Source organism: Calliopsis andreniformis, unplaced genomic scaffold (genome assembly GCF_051401765.1).
Source record: "Calliopsis andreniformis isolate RMS-2024a unplaced genomic scaffold, iyCalAndr_principal scaffold0022, whole genome shotgun sequence".
In the NCBI taxonomy this organism is placed as follows: Eukaryota; Metazoa; Arthropoda; class Insecta; order Hymenoptera; family Andrenidae; genus Calliopsis; species Calliopsis andreniformis.
This window is the reverse complement of record NW_027480432.1, coordinates 331,404-351,533: the sequence shown is the minus strand read 5'-3', so window position 1 is coordinate 351,533 and position 20,130 is coordinate 331,404. Positions and strand designations below refer to the sequence as shown.

Here is a 20,130-nt window from a genome sequence, read left to right as displayed (position 1 = left end):
CGAGTACAGTCGCCCGTCAAAATTATTGACCATCGTTTAACAGGACGAATTGAAATTTCAACACTGTAGAAAAAAGTGTGCCTTATACGCCTCACGCAACAAATCGAACAATCTTCATGAAATCTCTCCTACGCTGTTTGATACTTCGTCGAAACCTACCGTTATGCCAAATAATTCTACTTTGACATAACCTGACTCTATTTTTCCCGCTACTCACAACTATATACATTTCACTAATTGTCTACCGGGGAAGCCTAAGACCTTTAACGATTTAATCAATGCACGCACATATGCGTTAGAAATACATATCGCGATACGTTCATCGAACTTCGATATATTAGATCGAGCTGAGACTGTTGGATCCTTTGACGGTAAAACGACATCAAGAGACTCTAGCTGAATTCAAATTGACGATGCCACTGCTTTCTTTCAACAAATTTCAAACTGGAAGTTTGTCAAATTGTGAAAAAGAATCTTACCTGCTACATTATAGAGCCTCCTACAACGCGTTGAGACGATAGAAATACGAATTGAGAACGATATTTAACTAAAGATCAAGAGTTCATGCGACTCGAAGGGAAGACAAAAGAATCTCAACGGACTGTACTAACCGCAGTTGTATTGACCGCAGTGTTTTCTTTAAGCAAGTGCATTTTGATTCAAGCAAGAGATATACAATATGCAGACATGAAAATACAAGCTGTCGTTGATACGTTGCAACGACAATCGACTAATTTTTCTCAAAGGAAAATCGAAAGGGGTGAATTTTTCGAGTGAAATCAAGTTCTGTAAGCAATGCAATAGCAGTCCATCCTTGCTAAGGTTTCGACTTGTTCTTCTGTCATAACACGATGTCAAGAACGAAGAAAAAACAATATTTCTTAAAGGGCATCTGCCACAGATCGTTGATTTCTAATTAGAAAAAATTCTTAGATCTCTCAATTATGAAAATTGCGATAGAGACATCGAATAAGATCAAATTTAGTTAAAATTTTGAAAATGTGTCTAATGATGAATTATCATTGTCACGTGGCCCGTTACATCCTTACGTCACTTTTCCCGTAAAATTACAAATTTCTTATATATTTTCTTTGTTCATTCCGTCTACTTTAAAAAAATATTTTAAAAATGGGGAAAACAAGAGGAGTGCACGAAACAACGCCGGAATTAAGGAATCGAATGGTGGGAATGTACGAAGCTGGTTTAGGTTTACGAGAAATTGCGGCAGCCGTAAATTGTTCAGTATGTTTCAAAAATACTATATCAAAATTTAATAAGAACATCTGTATGTTTTTTTGTACAAGTAATAAGATTCTTCATGAATTTCTGCACTTGTCAAATTTCAGCTTGTATCTTTACTTTCATTCTATACTACTATTTCAGCAACGTACAGTGAAAAGGTGGCTAAACAGATTTGATAAAGAAGGTACGGTAGAAACAAGAGAAAGATGTGGACGTAAACGAGCAACAACAGCAGAACAGGATGAAGCAATTGTACGGTTAGCAACCCAAACACCAATAACAGCTGCAAAAGCTGTTCTTCCAGCTCTAGGACTTACATGTTCTGTGGATACTATAAGGGAAAGGCTACACAAAGCTGGAATTCACAATTGGAGTCCTTCGCGGAAGTATATGCAAAGAATACCTCTTGGGTTGGTTCTTATATAGTATCAGTTGCTTTATAAAATATTCTTTTATTTCTATAATGTTTCATATATTTTGTGTTATTGAATTGTATTAATCACCTTTAGAGATACAGATGATACTGCAATTCAGCAACCTGTATGGAGACCTACTGGAACACAGTTAGGTAAAAAAAAGTCTTCCAGAGATTCTAAAAAAGATGATAAAGGCACTAGCACCAGTAAAAAAAAGAATCCACCGCGGAAAATTCGGGCTAAAGATGTATACATTGGCGATGGGGCACCTGTAGTAAACGCGAAACAAACGAACGATCAACAGGAATTCTTATTTTCTCAGCAAAATGTTCAAACTAATGAAATGCAAGTTCCTCCCCAATCTTTACCTCCAAGCCAAACGGAGTTTGGAAATGCATTGAGTTTGGCGCAACAAACGCAATCTATTTATCAACATCCTGGTCTAAATATTCCACAAAATTGGCCATTGGATTTAGTGCAAGGAAACCCTCATTACTCACAAGTTTGTAAACATTATTTTACTTCATATAAATATTTATCATGCTTTTTGTTCTTATACTTTTTGAATTATAGGAGCAACCAAATCCAATATCCCATGAGCAATCTTTACCACAGCAGCTCCAAGAATTACATACTCAGGAGCAGCAGCAGCAGCAGCAGCAGCAGCAGCAGCAGCAGCAGCAACAGCAGCAGCAGCAGCAGCAGCAGCAGCAGCAGCAGCAGCAGCAGCAGCAGCAGCAACAACAACAACAACAACAACAACAACAACAACAACCCCATACCCAGCAAGTCCAACAAACAATTCCAGATCAAACTCATAATCTTGAACAGCAGCAACAGCAACTTCAAGTGGATCAACATCAGGAACATTTGCATTCGCAATTAACTAATTCACAAACCAATACTACACTGAATTCTGATAGTTCTAATTTGCGTACTACTCAAGATAACAGTCAGTCTTCTAGCGGAAGACATGAAGAAAAGGAAGATTCATCGAAAGAAGGCAATGAAAAAAGTGTACCACACAGAAAGAAAAAGAAAGGCGGAAAAGCGAAAGGAACGTTAGAAACCAGTGTTGAAATACGAAATCGTATGATTGGCATGTCTGAGGCAGGCTTGTCCACATTGTCTATCGCGCTCGCAATCGACAGATCGGTAAGAAGAAACATGTTCGTCTCGATGGATACACGTAATTAAGACTATCTTGGAGATAGCCGTATACGCAATACTCGTTATTAAATAGGAACGTACCGTTAAAAGATGGTTAGAACGTTGGCATAAAGAAGGCAACGTACAAACAAAGGAAAGAAAGGGCCGTCGTCGAATCACAACTAAAGAACAAGATGAAGCTATTGTTGCAATGGCTACTCAGCAGCCGCTAACTGCAGCTAAACACGTTGCACCTGCTCTGGGATTAAAATGTAGCGTAGATACAATCAGGGAAAGACTTCACAAAGCTGGTATTCATAGTTGGAAACTTGGAAAGAAGCAAGGGTTTGTATGAATTTATAGTCTTTGTAACCGAAATATATTTATAAGTAATTGTTTGTAGTTTGAACTTTGAACTACCTTAGAGAAGGGAATGCTGTTCATACGGTGCACCTTTGGCAACCTAGTGGGAATCGTCCAAATAAACCTAAAATACCCAGTGAAAAGAAGAAAAAGTCAAATGGCAATAAAAAACGAGATCAAGTGTCAAGTAATATGCAAAGAAGGTTACCCACTAAGAAAAAGAAAACTGAATCTGTATCGGTAAAAGTGATTCCTCCGCCAGCAAACATGCTATCAGAACAGTCTAATGCTTTAACGTTTCATAATCCTGGGACAAGTAAGCTGTTATATCATAGACTTTCTAGCATTGTGTTCTATATGAAAAAACTAACCATTTTCAAAACCACTTCTCAGTGGCAAACTATGTTGCAGGTCCTAGTATAATGCAATCTGTACACAATATTTCCGTAGCTCCTTCTACATTAGCTCAACCTCAACCATCGGGTCCACCGCCGGGATTACAAGCTATTCAACCTATAGGTCCTATCATGCAACAAAGATCCGACTGTCGATTAGCACCGGCTATCGTACCAACAGTATCAGGACAAGGAAATAGCGGAGTTGCTTATCCATCATGTATGATTGGAAATAGCAATCATACAAATCACAACATGGAACAAACAGATCCTTTAAACTATGAACCTTATATATGGAGTTTTTAAGTGAAGTCATGAAATCGTAAAATTCTCAAATTTTTACATCTTTTACTGTAGCGTAGGAAATCTTTCCTCGTTACGTAATGTATTCTAAAGTATTTTAATATTTTGAAAGATGTTCAAATGAAGAACAGAAGTCTGAAAATATGTACAGTTAAGTAAATGTGATTGAATCAATGGCAATTCAATTGAAATCGATTACAGCAAATGATGGAATTTTTTACCGTATTCACATATTTGCATGCTCATATCTTGCCATATCTGCGTATACGTACGCTATCTGAAAGTGCAAATTTAGATATTGTAAAGCAATACAGATCGTAAACATTGTCGCAATTTTATTTAAGACTATTTCAATGTATAGTCTCTATCTTGAAGTTAGAGAAATTCTTTATAACATTTTTTTTATTGAAGAGGAACAGTATTCTAAAGAATAATATGTCCTTTTATTTAATCAATTATATTGATTCAACGTATTCACATTTCAAATGAAGAATAGTTGAACTGATTTCTAATTAAAATGAAAAAACATGTTTTCACTATGTAAATATATGTAGTCAACAAAGTATATCAATTGAAGTAGAAGAAAAAGCATAATGTTTATTTTGCTATAATGTGTTTTATCCTTGAATTGTCATTTACGATGTAGTCATGTCGATAGTGACGCAATGATAGAAATAAACGATGTAAAAATGAGAAATTTATATTTCTATCTAATCCTGTTTCACTCTAGGATTACACGTTAGATTCGGATTTGCATAACTAATGTTTATACCTACTATTTTATTCTATCACGTAAGTTCCCATATATGTGATACATTTTTTAATACATCATCGGGATTATGTTTATGAAACATAAAAAATCCTTGAATTTGTGCAGGACTAATATTTCTCTTTTGCGTAATTACATTTTCTGCAAATTGTTTTGCGAGTTCACTACCTTTCTCCCCCATATTTCTGTAAAACCTTAAAAACATCTGTTCAATTTGTTTTGCACTGCACCAACCTGTGATAAATATCATTCATTACTGTCAATATTTAGTATAAATTGAATTCAAGCTCAATAGTAATTAAATATATATTTATACCTATGTATTCCTTTACATCCACTCTACCGGGTCTAACTAAGGCTGGATCTAATCTTTCCAAATAATTAGTCGTCATAAATAAGATTCTCGCTTCCGTAGAAGCAACACCGTCTAAACAGTTTAATAAACCGCTAAACGTTACTCTATTCAAACCGTCGAATGCCGCTTTAACTGAAAATGAACATATTGGAGTTCTACTGCATTGAGCACAGAAATACCTTCGCATCATTGTCTTAAATCTATGTCTTACTTTCTCTACTTTCTTCTCTACTAGCAAATGCAGCATCAATATCTTCCAAAAGAATAATAGTTTGTTGAGGAGCCATTGCTAGTAAATGGTTTAATCTATCGTCTGTTAAGCCACGTTCGGACAAATTTAGTACGCATATACCCCGTTCTAATTCACCAGCTAATGCGGTAATGAATGACGATTTACCACAACCAGGGGGTCCATATAGTAAATATCCTCTACGGTATGGAATTCCTATGTAATTAATAAACACACTTTTATACTCATCTAAAGTCTAATTTGAATTGCTATGTACATACCACGTTCGCTATACCATGTTGGGTTTTTTATAAATTCCCGGCAATCATTTATTATTCTTTCCGCGATACCTGTATCTAAAACAACTGATTCTAGAGGTCTTCGTTTCTTAGGATGCCCAAATTGCCTCCATTCACTTCCCATTGCTATGTACATTATTGTTTTGCCTTCATGCTCTTTCAAAGCCATTTGCCTAGCTATAAATTGACAGTACTATTACTTTCTGCTAATTTACTTTACATCTACACTTGTGTGTAAAATTCCTACCTTCTTCCAAGATGTTGAAATATATACTCCTATCCCTTCCAAATGCTGTAAGTTGCACAGTTTCCCATGGTATACCCATTTGTATATCTAATGTTTGCTGTTCCCTTGTTCTATCTACCCTTATCCAATTCCCTTGATACCTGTTAATTTGAATAACAAATTAAGGTTTCATCTTACGAGTGTTTTCATATTGTCTAAATCTTTTCTTATTAACAGTGTAGCGATTACTATTAGTATCTAAATGACCACACAATTGTTTCATACTTGTCAGTGTAAGTTGAAGAATCGGAGCAATAAGTACAGTTATTTCTAACCTAAAGAAATGTGTTCCAATACTTGGTATGAAATCATATTTAGTTTTTATGTGACCTGTTTCCCTTTGCTCGAAACTTGTTTCAACAGAAAGATGTTGCGTTTTCTTTGCACCTTTATGCGTAATCCATTGTAAAAGCCATTGATAGCTTTTGTCACGGCATGGAACTTCCAAAGTGATCATGTAATGTCGTCTACATTTGTTAAAAAAACACCAAATACGATTCAGTATCATATCAAATAAAATGTTCAACATTTTCAATACAACTACCTGAACAATATCATTCCCATTTGCACTCCTTTTCTCAAAACAGCTGCTCCAGCCCCTAATCCAAAGAGGCCAAAACCAGCTCCGAAATACGGGTTATCCGATAATGTCTGTACATAATCTACTATAGTCATGTTAATGAGATTTGTTTTCTTTCAGAATATTGTATGCATTCGCTAAATTAAATTTTAAATCGTTACTTAATACTCGTAAGAATCGAATATCCGTTTCGCACACTTTGTAGTAGACACTTTGCTTGTATTATTTACGAGAAAAGGTAAGAATAATAACGAGAATAACGTAATATAGAGAAGTTCACTTATGTTAGCTTAGCTTCGAACAGCTTCGAAGAACTTGCAAAGCAATAACAATAGAATGTGCACGTCTTTCCTAAGTTTGGTGTAGTTTAATAAAAGATTCTAGGAAATTTCATGCACTCCTTAAATATTTTGTTGGCAATTGCAGAATCTATAGTCTATAAGCAATTGTAGTAGTAAGTCTCTACGTATAAATGGTATATTCTTTGAAACTTTTTTTGACGTGGAAACAGTAACTCGATATTTTTCGACAATGATAAAATAATTCGATCGATACGCATAATGCAAAATCAGTAAATAAACAGTTGTGCATGTGGTAATCGCACATACATAATACTACGTGTACATAGATTTGTTGAATTCTTCCACCAGTACAATATTTGCCGGCACGTGCACTTTATGGATTGGCTATTCTTTTCATTTGATCCATCTGTGTTAACATAACTTTTATTGTAAATTCAAAGGTATGTGAATTCTATAAAATAAATCATTTGAAAATAATATCATTAACTGAAATCCATCAACTAGTGGTTAATGACGCTATTTCCATTCATTTTCGTCGTGTATGTGTATGTACAAAAGCATACAACAATTTAATATTATCATAAAAAGTGATTTGTATAATTTTCGAATCGTTTTAGAAAAACAACGAGAAAGAAGTATGATCAAGAGGAATAGTTTTGCATGATTGTATGTTTAAGCACTACAGTTAAGTACTTTTACTATTTCTAACACAACCTTTGTTATTTACAGATGTGGTCAATCATATTTTTCTATTTGCTATTGTTATGTACAACATATCTCGAAGCAGACAAAAGAATCAATAAATATGTGACTACTTTAATAGATGCAAAATGGAAGGAAACACCTTTGGTGCTTGAAGCAGCAGAATACTTAAATGATGAAAATCCCAATTATTTTTGGAAGTTTGTAGATACTTTTGCCAATTATGACTTCAGAAATGCTACAGAAAGGGACAATTATGATACTGTCATCACATTTGCCGAAAGATATTTATCTCCTTCAGAAATAGCATTACTTAAGTTAGGATTATCTTTACGTATTTATTCAGCACGTGTGGAGATGTTTACTCAAATGGCAGAAAATAAAAATATTTCTACTCTTGATTGTTATAACATTATAAATGTTGGTGAAAAATTTACTTGTTCTTTAGAAGAATTAGAAGAACTAATCAATCATGGAACTTGGTTAAATCCAGACACATACAGTGTAGATCATCGTTATATATCCTCACAATCTGAGAAACTTATTATATTATATGGTCAAATTGGAACACCAAACTTTTCAGATTTTCATAACAGATTGAAGGATCTGGCAAAGACCAAGGGTATTAATTATGTATTAAGGCATTACTTAAAGGTACTATATGTATTCTTGTATAGTAGATGAAGTAGCAAATGTACACTATTTAATTTAATGTACTATATGTAATTTGTAGGATAGGGTAGATCAAAATGTACGTTTATCAGGATATGGTGTAGAATTACAAATGAAATCTACAGAATATAAAGCAACAGATGATTCAGATATTAAAGATAATGCTGGTAAAGATTCAGAAACATCAAGCGATAGCATGGAAGAAATAGATGGAATTAACTTCATGACTTTAAAGTAAGGTGGTTATATTCTTACTGTAATTATAAATTACATTGAATCATTGTAACTGTATTAAGTTTCATGCATCTACAAATAACAATATGACATAATTTTTTCAGGAATTTATATCCTGACAAGCAAACAGAATTAGATAAGATGCAGACTCACTTGTTAGAAACCAGTCATGAAATTGGTGCTTTAAAAGTATGGCAATTTCAAGAACTCAGTCATCAGGCAGCTGAGAGAATAATGAATTCTCCAACAAATGAAGCTATTAATGTTTTGACTGATATTTCTCAGAACTTTCCAATGCAAGTAAATACTCTTTTATAATCTCTATAAATATTTTTATATTCTGTTTCAGTAGACATCAATTTTGTAACGTTTTAGGCAAAATCCTTAATTAGAACAAAAGTGAACAGTGAAATGAAAAAAGAAATGAAGTTAAATCAGGCAATATTTTCCTCAAGTTTAAATATACAACCCACTGATACTGCGTTATTTATTAACGGATTATTCTTTGATTTGGAAACCGTAGATGTACTTAGTCTCTTAGAATCGCTGAGAAATGAATTGAGAGTGATGGAGTCTCTCCGTAAAATCGGTATGACGAACGTTAAGCTAAAATAGGTTATTGCCAAAGATAATGCGCTAATAAGAGATTTCGTTCGTAGGGTTTAGTAATAAAAAAATGAGTAAACTATTGGCATTGGACTTATCTACCAATATGGATAAGCAAGAGTTTGCAATGGACATAAGAGACTCTGCCATCATTTGGGTAAACGATATCGAACAAGATTCAACTTATGCAAGGTGGTCGTCATCTCTAACAGAATTATTAAGGCCAACATTTCCTGGAATGTTGAGAAATATTAGACGAAATTTATATAATTTGGTTTGTAAACGTTCTGTTTTTCGAATTAATTATAATTAAGAAATTCAGGTATGTATGTTTGTCTAAAAAATGTTATACTTTCAGGTATTAATTATTGATCCCTTAAGCGAAGAATCTACGCCTCTAATAACTTTAGCGCAGTCTTTATACTTGCATTCTGCCCCGCTACGCGTGGGTTTTGTTTTTGTAACGAATTATGATACTTCTGTAACTGGTTTGATCGATGCCACTGTTGCAGTAAATAATGCATATCATTTCTTCGCGGAAACCAAAGGGCCGGATCATGCTTTACAGTTTCTAATAGACGTAAGACATCATAATATATTGAATTCTTGAGCGCGTATTTATCATCAGTAACACGATGTATCTCGGTTTAGCTAGGAAATTATATCAGACCAGAAGGAGCAGTTGTGGACGACATAAAGAAAGCTATAAGAGCTCAAGATTCGTCGGCTAATATAAATTACATTCTTGGAGAGGAATCTGAATATGACGTAGGTCGTCATTTAGCTAGCGATTTTGTAAAGCGATCTGGTTTCAAGAAATTCCCACAAGCTCTATTAAATGGTGTACCCTTGTCATCTGATCAATTAAATGCCAATTCATTTGAAGAAGCAGTTCTATCTACCATTATGTCGCAAACGCCAGCGTTACAAAAGGCAGTGTACCGAGGAGAAATAACGGAAGCAGATGATGTAGTTGATTATATCATGAATCAACCCAACGTTATGACACGGTATAAATTATTCTTTAAATTGAACGTGTCTATTATCTATTATTTACAAATTATGCATATTTTATTTTATACCATAGTTTAAATGAGCGAATATTAAAAGGAGAGAAGCACACATGGTTGAATTTAATTGGTACTATACCTAATGATAAAGATTATACTCAATGGAGTCCTCAAGATCTTTCAACGTGGCTTATGAATAAAATGCATTATCTATTTGTACCGCGTCGCGTAAATGTAATAAATCATTTGTACAGTTTTTGGGTTGTGACAGATTTGAAAGACCCAGCAGGTAGACAATTGCTACGCGAAGCTCTCGATTATATAGTAAGTAACCTATATAATAATTTAGTCATGTCCATAACAATATTATAATGTCATAAATTATTACTATGATTTAGGAATCGAATGGTGACGTCAGAATTAGTTTTATCATTAATCCCTCGAGTGATACAACTGAAATTGACAGTACAACCGACGTCAATCAAATAGCGTTAGCTGCATTGAATTATTTGTCCTTAGAGAAAGCTACGCGTTTCATTCGAAATATCATCAAAGAAGATGTGTTTGATCTTATTACTAATGGCAACTACAATATGGAAGAGGAAATTGTGAGGGAACAGTTGACGAATCAAGCCTCCGAAGTTTCCCTGCATCAGTATTACGTTAAGACGGTATTAAATTTAGAAAAAGGAGCTAGAGCGATCGTATGTAATGGCAGATTAATTGGTCCATTGAATAAGGATGAAGAATTTACGAGCGAAGATTTTTCACTGTTGGAAAGGTTCAGTCAAAGCACTTATGGCGATAAATTGTTTAAAAAATTAATTAAAGGCCAACTACTAGAAGACGATGAATATGAAAAGAACGAAGTTACAGATGACATGATAATCAAAATAACTTCATTGTTAGTTTCGCACCCTCAAACTAGAAGCCGATTTGATGTTCCCTTTCACGGTGATGATTATAGCGCTATAAAGATCTCAGCGGCAAATCCCGATCAAGTGGCATTTACTTTGATCGGTATCGTGGATCCCGTATCTCGTGGCGCTCAAAAATTGGGTCCAATTTTAAAAACATTACAGCAGTCTCTCAACTGTAATATCAAAGTATTTCTGAATTGTCTGGATAAAAACAGTGATATGCCACTAAAAAGTTTCTATCGGTTTGTATTTAAACCTCAGTTAGAATTTACTGACAACGGTCACATTAATGGAGCTATGGCGAAATTTACGAAACTACCAACATCTTCACTTTTGACACAGTATATTCATGCACCAGAGAACTGGTTGGTTGAAGTAGTTAGAAGTGTGTACGATTTGGATAATATTAAGTTAGATAATGTTGCGATAGGAGTACACAGGTAAGTGTCATGTGAAGTAGAAGGTTTAATGAATGTTAAGTGTCTATTCAATATACTCTTGCAGTGAATTTGAATTGGAGTATTTATTGCTGGAGGGTCATTGCTTCGAAGCGGTGATGGGGAATCCACCACGAGGGTTGCAATTTACTCTAGGAACGGAGAGACAACCATTAATGGTGGACACTATAGTGATGGCAAATTTGGGATATTTTCAACTGAAAGCAAACCCAGGCGAGTGGGTATTACGTCTTCGACAGGGACGATCAGCAGAAATCTATGATTTCACTACGGTTGGTGGACAAGATGTTATACAGAAGGGTAACGACGTCAAAGTCGTTATAAGTTCGTTAAGAAGTCATGTGTTAAAAATCAAAGTGTCTAAAAAACCGGACAAGGTTGGAATGGACCTATTGTCCGAAGACGATAAAAGTTCTGGATTATGGAATTCTATTTCAAGGTACGGCATGTTCTTTTTCCTTCGTTCGACAGAACCTGCATTTTACGCCGATTCGTAATTTGAAACGCTTTAACATTAAATCAAAGTATAAAATCTCTGTAGTGTGCCCTTCGGTTATCTTTGAACGTTAACTTTGATTTATTCTCTCTTTTTTTAGCTTTTCCAAATTTTGGTAAGCTTCTCACAACTACGTATATAGTATAAAAACACGATTAACGTGTTAATGATTATCCTGCACCCGAAAGGAGCATTATTTCGCAGTGTATTTATAAGGCTCCATGAACTTGACCATATTTAAGATTTCATTTATCGCTTACTGCTTCTAATTTCTTTTTCTCTAAAAATTAGGACATTTACTACAACAGACGATAGCGACGATCAGGACGAGAAACTTAACATATTTTCTCTAGCCTCTGGTCATTTATACGAAAGATTTTTGAAGATCATGATGTTAAGCGTTATAAAACACACTAAGACTCCCGTGAAATTTTGGTTCTTGAAAAACTACCTATCGCCAACCTTAAAAGTGAGTTTCTGCAGTGTGCATTGAAAAAATATGATACTTAAATAACGGTATAGATATAACTAATATGAAAACTAACATTCGATTAGGATTTTTTGCCACATATGGCAAAGGAGTACGGTTTCGAATATGAACTCGTGCAGTACAAGTGGCCCCGGTGGCTCCACCAGCAAACCGAGAAGCAGAGAACCATATGGGGTTACAAAATACTATTTCTGGATGTGCTTTTCCCGCTAAACGTTAAAAAAATAATATTCGTTGACGCCGATCAGGTATACGAAAGAAAAATACAAATGTTGGATAATTGGAAGTTTACGTTAACCTAGTTGCAATGCGACATCTTGCTTTAGGTAGTAAGAGCCGATTTAAAAGAATTAGCAAGTATGGATCTCAGCGGTGCTCCATACGCGTACACGCCGTTCTGCGACAGCAGAAAGGAAATGGATGGATTTAGGTTTTGGAAGCAAGGCTATTGGCGAAATCATCTGCAGGGTCGTGCTTATCATATCAGCGCTCTGTACGTGGTAGATTTGAAACGATTCCGGCGTATCGCAGCTGGAGATAGACTGAGGGGCCAATATCAAGCATTGAGTCAAGATCCTAACAGTTTGGCTAATCTCGACCAGGTCCGTAAGATAACAATATTCGCGATATCAGTGTTAAGAAACGTGTATTGACCTAAGTAAATGACACGCTATTTCAGGATCTTCCCAATAATATGATTCATCAAGTAGCTATAAAAACGTTGCCTCAGGACTGGTTGTGGTGCGAAACATGGTGCGATGACGCATCCAAGAAATATGCTAAAACCATAGATTTAGTAAGTATAGTCCATGCATCGCTAATATGTGTCATCTTAAGTTGCTCGCGAACTCGGTCCACATTAATTCCTAACTTTGCAAATGACAGTGTAATAATCCAATGACCAAGGAAGCCAAGTTACAAGCAGCCATACGAATTTTACCGGAATGGGTAGGATACGACGAAGAAATAAAGGGTCTACAACAGAAGGTGGAGAACGAGAATAGACAAATAGAAAAGGAAGAAGAGAATGGTAAGAGAACGGTGGCAACGTTTTTTAAATAAATGCATAAGTATTCTCCTTTTTTATCTAATTTTTTTCCCTAGGAACAGTAGAGGATGAAACGGAGGATTTAGCGAAGCATGAAGAACTATAAATATAATTTACTTCCTAGCAGAGAAATTAAAACAACGCTGTTAAAGGTTAAGGTAATAGTTTTTATCAACATTTTATAAGATTAATAGTTTTTGGTGTCCACGATTCCATCGTTGTGCAACGTCATCATTCCACCAAGTATTCTCTAACAGAGAGATATCTACGTTAAAAGTCTTTTTATCCACGTATATCGCTGCACAATCGTTACTTTTCTTTATGGAAAATTCTTTGTTCAACCACTAACGATAGTAAAGCCAAAAGGATACGAAAGAAAATTTTGATGAATCGCGAAAGGAGATCAGTTTCACTTGAACAGAAGAGGGGTGCAACAGTTATGCAATATTTTAAACAATTGGCTTATTGATTGCAAACATATTAATCGTTGATCGCAGTATTGTAGTAATCGATCGTAGAAACCATGTTCATACTGTGAGCGCGACCGCGATTTTGTATCGTTTATTTTATAGTTGTGAAAAATAAATAACTTGTAATGTTTGTAAAGCTGTGACATTATTATGCACGCAATTAATATTTAATCCCCTATTGCGCTTTTTCTACGACAATTGAAATAATCAGCGCATACGTCGATCTTCTTATTTGAAATATGTACATATACATAGGGTATATGTACTCTACCAACACGACGTTCCTTTCGAAGGAAGAGTTTAGTGGTGCTACTAATGACATCTTCAGTCGGCAGAAAACCTCAACTATTGTGGCTCGTTGGGCGCGAGAGCTTGGCGGTTTATCATTTAACGTTTTCGTCAACGCGCTCGAGTTCCCGCTCCGTAAGAAAACGGCAAAAATTTAGAATTGGTTTTTAACGTAAGAAGGCTTGTGCGTATTCCGTTGCAAGAATGGACTCGACAAAAGATGATCACACATCGTACGTACTTTCAATGTTTCTATTTCGATTAAATCGATCAACTATTGATAGAATTAGCACTTGCTTGTATTCTGTTTAGAACAAAGTAAACGTGAAGTAGAACAATGCTATGCGTTTTTCTTTTGACTTTGAAAAAGGCTTTCTAGAATAAGGCTGATACGAAAAACGGTTTAGGATTATTCGTACGATTCCAAAGGACAGGACATCGTGCATCATCTAATGCATACATTACTCGTAACAACTCGTTTGATATCTAACACAAACGCATCTCTATGTGTATGTCGTTGCACGATCTAGGAAGAATACGCGCGTGTACCCTCGATTTCGAGTGAGGTTTCCAACGTGATCAAGCACGCATGCAAAATATCCCGTATAAACATCTATATCGGTAAACGTACGATAGATGTCGAGCTAGCTTAGTGGCGGAAGCACTACTGTTTACGATTTTCAATTGTTTGAACAATGCTATTTACCTTGACATTTTTTATCTACAAGTATATCATTCTGCTTAGGCAGTACAGCTAAAACATTATTCACATGTATTTATTGTTAGTACTAGACGTATATAAGAACGAGTAGAAAAACCGAGATGTATAAACTCGTTGGCATCGAAGTGTAACTTGTATACAGTCGGATAGATTCGAGAAATAGTAGCTATTATTCGTAGGTCGAATCGAATACGTTAACCGCGGCGAGTATATGAATCAAAATAATCCCCAATAGGTAAGAAATTTATTTGTTTAACTGTCCTTTCGATCCTTGTACCCTTTCGAACTGAACGACGAAACTAAGTCGAGGATAGATCGTTTAAAATGATTAAGGGATAATACGTCGAAGAGAATTGTTAGATCTAGGTTAGTTCGATTGTTATAGATTATAGACGAATCGATCTTACTCGAGGTTTAACCCTACATACATCGAAGTAAGTTGAAACTACTCGGAAGATTCGTTGCGTGTCTGACTCGGAATGCGGTTGATTCGGTCTGTAGGAACTGAACGGAATGACAGACAGAAAAATGAGATACGTAAGGCGCGAAACGCGAGGCTATCTTTTTGAAAGTGCGAGAGAGAGGAAATTGACGGTGGAACAGATAGGAAGTTAGAGGAAGCAAACGGTGGGGACGTGCGATGAGCTGCAGCGGTGGAAAAGTGAAAAAGGGGAAATCGAGACAACGGAAGACGAAGGGAGAAGCAGAGTGGGGAAGGCGTCTGAGGGGGGGAAGAGCGAGAGAAAGAGAGACGAACAGGAGAAACTCATCGAGAGTTAAGCTATCTGGTAAAACAAACGGACTAGACTGGACTGTGGAGAGTTTCCTACTAAAAGTCGGCATGAAGTGGAAGACGGGCTTTGTTGTTTATGGAACTAGTGACGCGCGCACAATCCGACCACGTCTGCTGCAAGCGATCGGCCGAGAAGCTAACGGCTAACTCCACCGATTTCGTGCACCGTTCACAATTCTATCGCCGCGCCCCCTTTCTCTTCGACTTCGTCTTCGTCTTCGTCTTCGTTTTCGCCTCGGTCTCTTCTGTTTCGCTTCTTTCGGTATTCTCGATAGATCCCGAGCGGTGGCGAGCTCACGATCGACACTGTCCACTGCGCAACGCTTCGAGGACCATGGACGACGAAAAGATCAAGCTGTGAGTTACGAATATCCTTCCTTATCCGATCGTTTCATCGTTAGATCGATCCTCCCTCCACCCCACTCCTCGCCGACTTGCTAAACATGCGGTCTATTCGTCTCGCGATCCACTCTCTTCACGCGAGAATCTCAGAGAAAGCGTTGACAAGGGAAAGGGAATCCCGATCGACCGTTTCTTCTTCAAAAATAATACCCTGCGTTCCTCCGTTCTATCTTTCGAAGTCTGATAGAAGGAAACGTGTGACGTTTTGCAAAGCAAAAACACTCGTGAAAGTTATCGTTAGGCGAGAGCAGGGAAATTACATCGAAGTCGTTCGTGATCCCTAAACGCTGGGGCTACTTGCGGTTGGGTACGATTACCTGCGTTTACCTACCGCAACGAGTTCGATTTCTTAACCCGATCAAATTACTCACTGTCAGTGCGCAATGTTCGAATGATACATAATCTATTGCGTAGATTCGATATTCTTGAAATCTGGATTGGAATAGGGACAGATGCGTGATTGATATTGAAATTGAAACGCGGAACATGCTAAGTGTACGTGACTTTGAAATTCGGCGACGTTAATCGAGGGATTATCGATCCCCATGTCGATCCACGCGGCGCAACGTGACGCGGCGCGGCGCGGCGCGGCGCGGCGCGGCGCGGCATATCACCATATAAAACACAGCAACTTGTTTGGCTCTGTTAATGGTTTTTTGGATGCGACAGGAAGAGCGTAGATAAGACAGATCGTATCATTGAAGAAAGGAAGTACACTGATGCGTTGAACATTGTTTCACGGTCACACAAATTGACGCTACGCGAACATCCTGCTCGGTGCAATCCCGTACTTTGAATGATTCCAATTGGGTTCGTTTTAGGTTTATACCTGTAACTCTATGTATTTATGCTAGGATTAAGTGAGGGGGGTGGGGGGCTACAGGCAAGAGTCTTGCTCTTTAAGGGGCCTTATTTCTTCGCATGCTACAATTCATTTCTCCAACAAATGGTGAAGATTATCTTTCCAAGCTATTCGAGAATCTGATAAGGATCGTACTTGTCTTTGTCAAAACACGTTAAGAACCATCGTTGTCTTAAGCTGTGATTGTCGCGGAGTGATTTTGCACACGGCATTACCATCACGTGTGATCGGCATGAAATTGATTGGAAAACGGAGAAAACTTTCGCCATGGATAACTCGGTTGCACGCGTGATCATTCGTATCTCATTGTCAGATAGTGTAAGGAACGCGACGATAATAATAATCGATTGGAACGCTGTCCAGCCTTGTGGCTCATCATCTTATCATTTCTATTCTTCTGTATCGAATTTTCCCTTCTGTCTGTCACCTACTTTCGGCTCCTCGTCTATAAATTATGGGTACTATAAAATATGGCTATTTTTTTCGGATGGACCTGACGAAAAAACACGAGACGACGAATCGTTTGCGATCTAAAGGTGCAACGTGATTTTTTTTATACCACTATATTGATGATACTATAGCGATGTTGATTTTGATATTAATAATGATATTAAAATATATTGGTAACATCAATGATCAAATTTATTGATAACATCAATATATTGATATCGCCAGGTATAAATGTCGTTACCTTTTTCAAAAGTAATGCAAGTCGGAAATGGGTGCACGTCAGATTTAAATCTTCTTTTGTAAACTTATATTAAGAGGAATCGATCTCAACGATGGAGAATCCTCAGATGAACGGTTTCTTGTTGAGCGATACAAAGTGCGTTTCATTTGATTGCTTGTCGAACGAATTACGTCTATGTATCTGTTCACTTTTGTTTTGTTCGTTGCGAACCTTAAGTCTACGATATCATCGAGTGAAATAGAAAATGATTAACTATCAGCGATCCACAGATTCAAGGACAAGGCTGTGTACGGATATGGGACGAGTATTCCGCCAAATAACAATGAGATCGAGGACAACGAAGCATCACCGAGGAAAGTGATCTTTTGTGTGCATGGAAAACCTTCAGGGTGCTGTACGGTAGTTAGGGGTACGTCTGTCGATGGAAGTTCAGTCAATGATTACCAACAAAATTCTTCCCGTAAGGTTTTGCCTAGCACTCGTCAATAAAACAATTCATCTCAACGTTATTAGAATATCCTTTTATAATATCTTTCGTATGTCTTCCTAGCTGTGCCGGAAGACCATTGTCACAGAGACAGAGACGAGGAGATCGATAAAAAGGCAAGAAAGAAATTACTGCTTGCTAGTACGCTATGCGTAATATTTATGATAGCAGAAATCGTAGGTAATACGCTATGTACGAACGTACGAGCAAACATATATATACGCCTTCCCCCCCGCGCGCGCGCGGGTACACGAATACACACACGCACACTTACACACACATGTATCGACAGAGATCGAACGGAATGCGAGATAAGCGATTTCTTAGGGAAACGATATCTTTGCTTTTCAGGTGGAGTGTTGTCAAACAGTTTGGCGATCGCAACAGATGCTGCACATTTGTTAACCGATTTCGCGTCTTTTATGATCTCTTTATTCTCGATATGGGTAGCGAGTCGACCAGCAACAAGAAAAATGCCTTTCGGATGGTACAGGGCGGAGGTATGCGTCTTTCCAAAGAAAGAACGAAGAAAACGTTCAATTTTATGCTGTACTACTCGTTTAAAAGCAGGATTAGTAATGAATATATACATTCTTACAGGTAATAGGGGCTTTAACATCGGTTTTACTGATATGGGTAGTTACTGGAATCTTGTTTTACTTGGCGGTTCAAAGAATAATTCACAAAGACTTTGAATTAGATGTTACCGTGATGTTGATCACATCCGCCGTTGGTGTTGCGGTAAATCTAGTGTTAGTGATACCCTTAAGATCAAATTATTCATAAAATTACTCCAAATCCTTTGTAATGGCTGCCGCAAACGCAATTCAACTAATTGTTATTTTACAGAATGGGTTTATCCTTGCATCAACACGGCCATAGCCATGGAGGACATACTCATAATGAAAAGTTAGATGAGGAAAGTCTCTCTCACGATAGAAAAAACATTAATGTGCGGGCCGCTTTTATTCACGTTGTCGGAGACTTCATTCAGAGCATAGGAGTTTTCATTGCAGCGTTAGTTATTTATTTTAAGGTACAGCCGGTTATTTTCTACTGATAATTCAACTTATATTACTTGTTCCTTCACCGAAAACAAACATTTCTAGCCAACTTGGAGCATAGTTGATCCAATATGCACTTTTCTATTCTCCGTCTTGGTGATATTAACTACAGTTGCGATAATCAAGGATGTAATGAACGTTCTAATGGAAGGAATTCCAAAGGGATTCGAATATTCTCAAGTAGAGAGTACATTCATGCAAATCGATGGAGTCGTTAAAGTACATAATCTTCGTATTTGGGCACTTTCTCTAGATAAAACTGCATTGTCTGCGCATCTCGCAATAAGTAAGTACATTACACCTTCTATCCACTGTTTTGAAATATAACTCACTTCGATATTTCAATCACATTATGTTCTACTTTTTCCTTTTCTATCGAAGAACCGGGAACAAGTACGTACGATATATTGCGCACCGCAAGAAGAAATATTCACGACAAATACAAATTTTTTGAAATGACACTTCAAATAGAGGAATTCGACGAACGAATGGAAAATTGCAAACAATGTAAAGCGTTGTCGCAGTAATTGCACAATATCTATTTTCACGTGTACATACTTCTTTCTTACTCCGCGTGGTGAATCACGCAGCGATTGTCTGACAAGGTTCGAAAGATCTGTCAGAATAACGAATGGATAGTTTCCCAACTGTATCGTGTGCGACAATGACATGCAATGTCTCGCGCTGAATGACCAAAACCAAGAAAATGTGAAAATTTAATGACCTCGCAACTGTTGAAAATTAGGAGTCAATAAGGACTCACGATCCACGTTAGTGTTACCATTTATTCATACAATTTTTGTCGATCGTTTTTTTTATCGTTTCAGTTTCATTTTGATTATTTTCGACGCTAATATGCGCCAATATTATTATTTATTATTAAAAATGACTCTTTGTGAAGTGGTAAATTGAAAATTATACAATCGCGAAATAATTTACCGTATATTCGTTTTACCTGGACTTATCCGAGATATCAAAAAATAATCTACAATTAAAGAAATAAACAAAACATTGAAAAATAGTGTTTT

General features: G+C 36.7%; 4 protein-coding genes across 13 annotated transcripts; 3 read left to right on the top strand and 1 right to left on the bottom strand.

The window, feature by feature from the left end:
* Positions 1-773: 773 nt before the first annotated feature.
* Positions 774-4,646, top strand: LOC143187086 (uncharacterized). 3 transcript variants are annotated; one of them, XM_076391051.1, is made up of 8 exons: positions 774-788; positions 1,143-1,242; positions 1,384-1,652; positions 1,752-2,160; positions 2,232-2,813; positions 2,902-3,152; positions 3,233-3,486; positions 3,564-4,641. In XM_076391051.1, the coding sequence occupies exons 2-8, from the start codon at positions 1,180-1,182 to the stop codon at positions 3,869-3,871; spliced, it is 2,136 nt and encodes a 711-aa protein (XP_076247166.1). In that variant the 5' UTR covers positions 774-788; positions 1,143-1,179; the 3' UTR covers positions 3,872-4,641. The 3 variants fall into 3 exon arrangements, with proteins under 3 accessions (XP_076247166.1, XP_076247165.1, XP_076247164.1); XM_076391050.1 differs by lacking the exon at positions 774-788 and having other exon boundaries at positions 1,104-1,242; positions 3,582-4,646; XM_076391049.1 differs by lacking the exon at positions 774-788 and having other exon boundaries at positions 1,104-1,242.
* Positions 4,629-6,725, bottom strand: Bcs1 (mitochondrial chaperone BCS1). The gene is made up of 7 exons (XM_076391059.1): positions 6,351-6,725; positions 6,082-6,273; positions 5,768-5,907; positions 5,503-5,697; positions 5,204-5,437; positions 4,954-5,124; positions 4,629-4,871 (listed from the first exon to the last, which is right to left on the bottom strand). The coding sequence occupies exons 1-7, from the start codon at positions 6,479-6,481 to the stop codon at positions 4,657-4,659; spliced, it is 1,278 nt and encodes a 425-aa protein (XP_076247174.1). The 5' UTR covers positions 6,482-6,725; the 3' UTR covers positions 4,629-4,656.
* On the top strand, positions 6,535-15,362 carry Uggt (UDP-glucose-glycoprotein glucosyltransferase). Of its 5 annotated transcripts, XR_013003146.1 has the most exons (19): positions 6,845-7,128; positions 7,418-8,044; positions 8,124-8,296; positions 8,401-8,596; positions 8,672-8,885; positions 8,956-9,176; positions 9,261-9,482; positions 9,554-9,912; positions 9,990-10,236; positions 10,311-11,272; positions 11,337-11,729; positions 11,887-11,901; positions 12,078-12,255; positions 12,342-12,524; positions 12,603-12,878; positions 12,956-13,072; positions 13,162-13,306; positions 13,381-13,482; positions 15,305-15,362. XR_013003146.1 is itself a non-coding variant. In XM_076391043.1 (18 exons), exons 2-18 carry the CDS (start codon positions 7,418-7,420, stop codon positions 13,428-13,430), a joined length of 4,578 nt encoding a protein of 1,525 aa, XP_076247158.1. In that variant the 5' UTR covers positions 6,535-6,624; the 3' UTR covers positions 13,431-13,930. The 5 variants fall into 5 exon arrangements, 4 of the variants coding, with proteins under 4 accessions (XP_076247158.1, XP_076247157.1, XP_076247159.1 ...); XM_076391043.1 differs by lacking the exons at positions 6,845-7,128; positions 15,305-15,362 and adding an exon at positions 6,535-6,624 and having other exon boundaries at positions 13,381-13,930; XM_076391042.1 differs by lacking the exon at positions 15,305-15,362 and having other exon boundaries at positions 6,851-7,128; positions 13,381-13,930.
* LOC143187088 (proton-coupled zinc antiporter SLC30A2) lies at positions 14,257-20,112 on the top strand. 4 transcript variants are annotated; one of them, XM_076391058.1, is made up of 8 exons: positions 14,257-14,315; positions 17,821-18,011; positions 18,102-18,218; positions 18,390-18,538; positions 18,639-18,790; positions 18,888-19,074; positions 19,148-19,388; positions 19,484-20,112. In XM_076391058.1, exons 1-8 carry the CDS (start codon positions 14,287-14,289, stop codon positions 19,627-19,629), a joined length of 1,212 nt encoding a protein of 403 aa, XP_076247173.1. In that variant the 5' UTR covers positions 14,257-14,286; the 3' UTR covers positions 19,630-20,112. The 4 variants fall into 4 exon arrangements, with proteins under 4 accessions (XP_076247173.1, XP_076247171.1, XP_076247170.1 ...); XM_076391056.1 differs by lacking the exon at positions 14,257-14,315 and adding an exon at positions 15,579-15,953 and having other exon boundaries at positions 17,821-17,960; XM_076391055.1 differs by lacking the exon at positions 14,257-14,315 and adding an exon at positions 15,579-15,953.
* The last annotated feature ends 18 nt before the right edge of the window (positions 20,113-20,130 follow it).